This window comes from Actinia tenebrosa, unplaced genomic scaffold (genome assembly GCF_029948245.1).
Source record: "Actinia tenebrosa isolate PJP-AT-01 unplaced genomic scaffold, QUT_ActTen_1.0 PGA_scaffold14__42_contigs__length_11649687, whole genome shotgun sequence".
Classification (NCBI taxonomy): Eukaryota; Metazoa; Cnidaria; class Anthozoa; order Actiniaria; family Actiniidae; genus Actinia; species Actinia tenebrosa.
The window spans coordinates 3,427,498-3,435,426 of NW_028292574.1; the positions used below are offsets into that span (position 1 = coordinate 3,427,498).

At 38.6% G+C, this 7,929-nt stretch overlaps 1 protein-coding gene across 1 annotated transcript; it reads right to left on the reverse strand.

Annotated features, from left to right (window-relative positions):
• Positions 1 to 1,437: 1,437 nt before the first annotated feature.
• On the reverse strand, positions 1,438 to 2,082 carry LOC148911233 (uncharacterized). The gene has a single exon (XM_089029917.1). It carries the CDS (start codon positions 2,080 to 2,082, stop codon positions 1,438 to 1,440), a length of 645 nt encoding a protein of 214 aa, XP_088886043.1.
• Between the last annotated feature and the right edge of the window lie 5,847 nt (positions 2,083 to 7,929).

Consider the following 7,929-nt stretch of genomic DNA (forward strand, 5'->3'; position numbering starts at 1 on the left):
GGTACTAACTTTAACTTACTTAAATGGCTTTATTGTAATTTTCTAGATTACTTATAAGAAGATTAGACCATGAGGCTTTAGCATTAAAATATCCAACTACGTGTAAAATTGAAAAGAGAAAACTGAGCGCACACAACGAACTGGAGGTAAATCTCGATTATCTCGGTTGTGCCGAAAGTGTTTGAAAGAATAGTTTACGATCAGGTCTCCATATTTTTAACTGACAATAAACTACTTTTTAGTCACCAGTCAGGGTTCCAACACCCTCACCCTGGGTGAGGTAAACTCCGTAGTTTTCTCAGAACTAAAAAACGTTTTCGATACAGAGTGAACCATGACATTGTTTTATCTAAATTATACCAATATGGAATAAGGGGAATCCCTCATGATTGGTTCAATTCCTACCTGAGTGAGCGCAATCAAAAATCGGCTTAGTGAATGGTTATTTGTAAGATATTAACTAACTATCCTGCGGCATTCCTCAGGGGACAATCCAGGGGCATTTATGATTCCTCCTATACATGAAGAATCTCCCAAACTGTCTTTCCTACTGTCAGCCTCGTTCGTATGCAGATGACACTCATTCAACTTTTGCATCTAATAATGTAGATAGCATTAGCCATCACCTAAATCAAGATTTGATCCAGTGTCAATGACTTGATAATCGCAAATAAGCTTACTCTAAATATGTTCAACAAAAAAATTAATATTAATAGGATAGAGGCAAAGGGTGGTAACTTTTGTATCCTGCGTAGCGGCCCAAAGGCAAAGGGATAGGGGACTGGGCAAATGCGGGGAGGGGAAACTGGGGAGAGGAAGGGGACGGGGACTGGGAAGAGGAAGGAAGGAAAGGTAGGGCCTGCAATGAACCCCCTCGATTTTTCCTACGAACGTTTAGACTCCGATCGTTGATTTTGATTTTTTGATAAGTTGGATACGCCAATCAGATGTCAGTGGAGTTGAATCAGATACTTTATTCTTTCATTTGTTTGCTTGAGAGTTTGCTCTCAACGTTTGGTTTACCAATTAACTTACAGTAGGGCGGATCTGGACCAAGAACGAGCTATGCTAATATATATATTTAGGCACTGCCTAAAAGCGGAGCTCCCGATACGGAAGTCACAGGGAGCCCAATTTAAATGAAACTGAAAGGTAGAAATAAAATCGAGTGAAAAAATATTCAATTATTTGTTATTCGAGATCAAGATAATTCTTCCCATAATAAAAAAAACATGCGCACTGGAATACATTGTTGTTGTTGTTGTTTTTTTGTTGTTTTTTTTTTTTGTTTTTTGTTTTTTGTTTTTTGCGCGAGTATACTCTGACACTTAGGATTTTTTCATACAACTCAGCAGGGGCTAGTTTTGTTCTTGAAATATTCTTCGACAAAGTTCCTTTGCCGACATTTTTAGACTTTGAATTTCTGTTTAACATTACTCAAGGTAGTACCGGATCTTCACTTATATAGGATGGAGCGATACCGTTTATAGCTTTGTATGTGACCGTTAAAAGCTTGAATTCAATTCTTTTGGCAACGTTCAACCAATGAAGACGATTGAATATAGGTGTTATGTGTTGAAATTTCTTTGCTCTGATGGTAATGCGAGCAGCTGCATTTAATATACGTTGCAATTTGTCAAGTTGCTTCATCGGAATACCAAAAAGGAGGCTATTACAGAAATCAATTTTGGAGCACACAAAAGCATGAACTAGTTTTTCAGTGGTAGGTTGATCTAGATAGTTCCTTATTTTTCTAAGGTTACGTAGTGAAAGATAGGACGATTTACATACATCATTAATTTGCTTAGTCATGACCAGATGTTTGTCCAACATGATACCCAGATTACACACCTCAGGTTCTAACTGTACAGCATCAGCTCCAATGTTAACCACATGGATGGGTTCAGCGCTGGTGAATTTAGACGAAAAGTGGATCACCTTCGTTTTATCTGTGTTGCATAGCAAGAAGTAGTTTGAGTACCATCCTATGATGTGCTTGATACAATTTTCGATCTTGTCTACAGTGACTCCATGTTCGTTTCCCAGTGTAAGATAGATCTGCGTGTCGTCTGCATAAAGCATGGGCTGTAAGTCATGTGAAAAGATAATGTCCTCTATCGGAGCAACATATAGAGAGAACAATACAGGCCCGAGAACAGAACCTTGTGGTACTCCAAAACACAGGTTTGTTTCGTTAGAAAGAACGCGTCCGATTCGAATAATCTCTCTCTCTCTGCTTGACGCTTTTATTCGGTGAGATTCCTTCGTCTTTCCCTTTCTTTTTCACGCCTCCAGAGCTTTTCTTCTTCCAAAAAAACTCTTTTACTTCTTGCCTTTCTTTTGGCTTCATTCTCCTCTGAGCTTTCTTTCGACATATCGATTTCGGAAAGGAGTTCTATCGTATGTGCCCACGATCCGTACGGTTCGTGAAAGTCATTGATATGCATAAAACATGCATATCATTAGGTGTGTGCACTTAACCTTTCACGGTAACCTTTGTGAAGTGTTTTTGTCCCCGTCTATGTAAAATGGCTATGGTCACCCTGTGGTAGTTTCAATGATGCCATACCTGGCGTCCCTCACCATCCGAACCATTCGTACGGATGGTACCAACTGTGCATCTAATTATCCGTTCGTACGATTCGTAATCTCAAGTCAAAATCACCATCAAATCCTATATAAATTGCCATTATCAAAAGTCAATGGATCGTAATAAACCACGCTCGAAAATCAAGTCAAAATCACCATCAAATCCTATATGAATTGCCGTTATCAAAAGTCAATGGATCGTAATAAACCACGCTCGAAAGTCATTCAAAATCATGATCAAACCCTGGTGTTATCCGTTTAATATATTTTAAAAACTCATTAATAATTCATGAAGGAAACACAATAGAAATCATGACCGTGAAGGAGGTTTTATATCTGATATAGATTCCTCTTCATTTGCATAAACTTTAACTTGGATTTTCTCTATCCAACTTGGTTCAATTCGTAAAGAATTCGGTACAATATGAGAACTTACATCATGTGTTTTTTAAGGCGTTTAATAAACTCGGAGATCGTGTTTTATCGGGTCTAAAACCACTCGGCTACGCCTCGTGTTTTACACCCGATAAAACACTCCTCGTTTATTAAACAGTACATATAACGAGGCTTTTTTGGCATAAACATGATTTTATTTTTCTCGAATTCAAACTTGTGTTGAAAGCGTGCGGGGATATAAACTTGTAACCTCCAAAAAAAACACCGACAAATCTTATGCAAGCAAAAACACCATATTTTAACTTTGATATAGTAAAAGACTTAGTAAGACAGAATGAAACTAGACCGGCTTTGAACGTAAAGACTATCGTAATATAAAGTGTTTGAATCATATCAAAAAAGAAAAGAAAAAACATCAAGTCTACAACTTTTGAAAGCTGAAGCCAAGCTGTTGAATCCTCGGGAAGAAGATTGCAAGAAAAAAAAAAACCTTCTGCTTTTTCGTTTCTTCGCCAGTCTATCTCCAGGTTTTCTAAAACCATAGGATTAATGTATCTAGACACATTTTTAGATAAAGTCTTCAAGGACGGCAAAGCTTTTCTTGAAACCTCCATCTTTCGGCGAGAAGTAGAAACCACTAGCTCGTTCGTTTTGATATTTAGACGTCTTTCTCTGATTTTTCTGGCTTTAAATACACTTACGGCAAAAGCTATCTTCTTCTTGGTTTACTAAAAGGTATTTAGTGTTGTTTTTCCTCGACAAATTCGCAAAAAACTGGGCAGAAAACAGCCCGTCAACTATCAAAAACAACAGCTTTTTCCTCTGACCAGGAAGCCAGTAAAGTGTTATTTCTCGTACGACAGTATTGGGCAAACCTCTTTTGAACATTGTTTAACTTTTTAGACTATTTTGTATTCTATTTAGGATTTATTATGTTTACCATGTACAATAATTTATCTATTATAATTTAGATATTTTATGCATTGTATCCTGACGTCCGATGTTTGATGACATTGTTTTTGTCTTTTTCTTTCTTGATTGAGTAGGACCATACCTCCGAACATCGAGTGACAAAAAACAATGAGTTGAAAGCCTAATGACTACTGATCATGATGTATCCATCATGCTTTTTTTTTTTTTTGTTTTTTTTTCTTCTTCTTTTTTTTTGTTTGTTTATTTCTTTTGTTTGATTCTTCGTTTGTTTATTTGTTTTTGTTTCGTCTTTTATGTTTTTTTTTGTATATTTTTTACTTGGTCTTATTAATATATTAGAGCGATATCACATAAGCAATGTTTAACATGCAAATGAGCTGGTGAGTAAAATAGCATGCTAATGATGTGCTCACGTGGCTACATGCTTCGGTGAACCAGCTAAAGTTTTAAAAAAAGACTATAACGACAAAAATTCGCAGGTACAAAATATTTAAAATGAATTATAACGATTTATAAGATATGGGTTTAATGCAAGCTTATTGTAAACAACATTTTTTGGGGTTCACATATCTCTAATATCTAAACAATCAAAACATAACAATTTTCATTTAAAGGAGTTTATAGACTGCAGAGTCGAATTTAAGATGTAAACTCCTTTCTATAATATATTTTTGACTTATAATTTCTATGAAATGCATTGATATCGTTCACTACAACTTAATGAAAATATAGAAGGACGGGTTTCCAGTAAATTCTTAGATTTGTTGAAAAAGTCTGACCCGTCTTTCTGCCAAAAACGCCACAAGCTCAATGCAAATTGGCATCAACCACCTTGGATGTCTCCAAATATTTGCTATAGCCTTATAAGTTTTCATGTCCTTGAAAACGTGTTCTACTTTAATGCGTCTTCTTGCCAAACACCTGTTAAATTTCCGAGCTCGCCTTTGGTCTCTAGCGTTCAGTAAATGCATTTGCATCGCTCGTATTGGAGTAAGTAGGGGTCCGCCGTCTGGGTAAGCTCTATCAGCTAGAAAATCAGCGTCACGCGTTAGGCTAAGGGGTTGTCCAGGTCCAATCGGGGTCATAAGCCGGTATGCAGTCGCATCGTGTGTACTTCCTAGGAAGCCAGCTTGCACAAAACGCAAATGCCCTTCGTTATCTATAACCAGCTGAGTGTTAAAACAGTGATAGTGACGGTGGCCACTGTAGAATTGTCTCTGTGGTTCGATTAAGGGCCGATAAAGCTCGTGCGGAGTTGAATCAATCGCACCCACTGCATTCGGAAATTCGGGCCAATTACCCATCAAGTTCGCCCATTCCAGATCATTGAGCCATCTTATTTGATTATGGAAGTACTGCCAGAGCTCAGGCAAAACTTTGTAAATGATCCGGACGACAGACATAGGATCGATGTCATACAATAGCGCCAGGGTGTCAACATGGGGATACTTCCTCAACCACATGAGCACTAACAAAATTTGGTTGATAAGATTTATCTTTTGTCGCCCTTGACGCTGTCGTGGTTGCCCGCGAACATTCAACTGAAAAAGGTTTGGTGTCAAATCTCTAACCAGTTGTAAAAAAGATCCTGGAGTCTCGCCAGTGTTCCTCCAAAATAACCAACACTGCCCAGAAATAAGAGAAAACACGTCCCGCCCTCGAAAGTCATATCCGTGAAAACCCGGTAGCAAACGCTGGCTCAAGGAAAAGCGACCACCTCTTAGTGGAGGCTGCAAGGCAACAAAAAGCAGCACGACCGCTATTAAGGTTCGAAGCAAGGACTGTAGCTGTACGAGATCCATCAGGTCTTCTCACATGCATGCACTGTATTTCATGGTTGCATGGTGATGCTAATTAAAGGACAATACAAATTACAAATTCTTTCATGCATTTTTTCCACTCTCTCACCATATTTCTCGCCAGTGTTGCGGGTGTTGAGTTTTAGGAGCTGTTCTAAATTTGAAATATTTTCCGCTAATATTCGATTTCCACGAAAATGTGGAGTCCCTTGGAAGTAGAAAGTACCTCTTCAAACGATAGACTCGATGAACAAAAATCAAATAAAGCAGGTAAGTGCCCAGGGAGTTGAAACTGCAGAAAACTCGCGAATGAAATATTTCAATACTTTGACATTTTATTAATCATTTCCCTTCAAAATAAAACAGGCACCGAAAAGAAAGCAAGAGCGAATGTAGGTGACCTGGAAACGAAGTTTATTCTCCAATGCTACAACCTATCCATGGGGAAGGATTGGAAACATGTCCTTCTGTTTACGAAAGAGCGAATACTAGATGCGGAGCTGCCTCATCGTGTTGTGCAGTTATACATGGATTCTCCACAAGACCGCGTTATAAACCGCATGAAAAATATCGTCAAAAAGGCCCTCTCATCTCCACTCCCATCCACTTCCACGTCGGCCTCCTCTAAGCCAATATATGTAGAGGAGCAAACCGAAATACAGGAGAACCTGATGAAGTACGCGTCAAAAGGGACCCCAGCCCATAGAAAGTTGCAAAACAAATTGCGTAAGGATTTTACTGCATCCTCCACAGACAGTGACAGCGAAGCAAGACTAGAGCAAAGCAAGTAGACAATTAAAAGTGATAGGGAAGTTGCAAGAGAAGCTCAAGAAGCACATAAAGATTTGTGTACCAAGGCGATGGACACACTCGAAAGAGTGAACAGTCTGCTAGTCAGTGTGGATAATCAAATTAAGAAAACAAATCAAGATAAGCCTGTCTAATGGTTAAATTTGTACGAAAAGACTGCAAGAGAGATTATTTAAGATGAAATTTTTTGCATGTTTTGTTGAGCTTATATTTGTAGTTTGGCTGGGTAGGTAATAAAAAAAGGAATAAATTTTCTGCTGCTTGACAGCGAATTTTTGTCGTTATAGTCTTTTTTAAAACTTTAGCTGGTTCACCGAAGCGCGTAGCCACGTGAGCACATCATTAGCATGCTATTTTACTCACCAGCTCATTTGCATGCTAAACATTGCTTATGTGATATCGCTCTATTGAGTAGGACCATACCTCCTAACATCGAGTGCTGAAGCGCAGTATGGCAGCGCGAAGCATTTACGGCTACGCCGGAGATTTCGACCCCGACACCGCTATCCAGTGACTAATCAGGAAGCTCGGCCGAAACCTAAGGGAGAGGTTAGTCGGCCCCTAGACCGTAGATGATTAACCCCTTGCTATGATTAGCACTGTGTGCTGAGTCTGTCTGATGGGTAGCTCAACATTGCTTCCTTAGTCCGTGTGGGAGGTGTTTTGAATCCTTTGTTGAAAAAATAGACATGCGCAAAAGCTCAACATCGAACTTAGAAATGTTATCATTAATACTCATTATAAAATAACTCTTATAAATCTCGCATTGTAAATGGTTGGGAGGGCGTGCTTTGTGAGAGCACACAGCGCGCACGCACCCTTTGCTTTTTATAAGAGAAACAAAAAACTTGCTTGCTGTGCTGTGTGGAGTTATAAAGCACTTGGGATTGGCAAAACACTCGAGAAGTTTTCTTTTCTCGTGTTCTACCTATCCGTGCGCTCTTTATAACTGCACACAGCACGCGCGTGCGTTTTTTTATTTCATCAGTCCACAATGCGAATATTTAGTTAATGATATTGACATGTCGTTTGGTTTCGACAAAAGCAATGAGTCATACAAGTACCTTGGCTTCCAACAAAGAAGGGTAAAAGCAGGTCAACCATCATAGAATGTGACAACTTTCACTGGAAGACGTATCTGAACGCTGTTGTAATTTGATGTTTTTCTGGTAATGGATTGGTGATCGCATGACACACAAACCTTCCAGGTAACCTGGTAATGAATGAATGAATCGATTATATATGGTGAGTCATTCTTTGAGATAAAAGGCTGGAAAATCCAATGCACAGTTTGTCTTAAACACCCAGTGAAATCTAAAACATAACAATTATTATTTCTTAATCAAATTATAACTAAAATGATTGTATGCGCATTACCTTCTCTGTCTTTCTCTCCATCTTT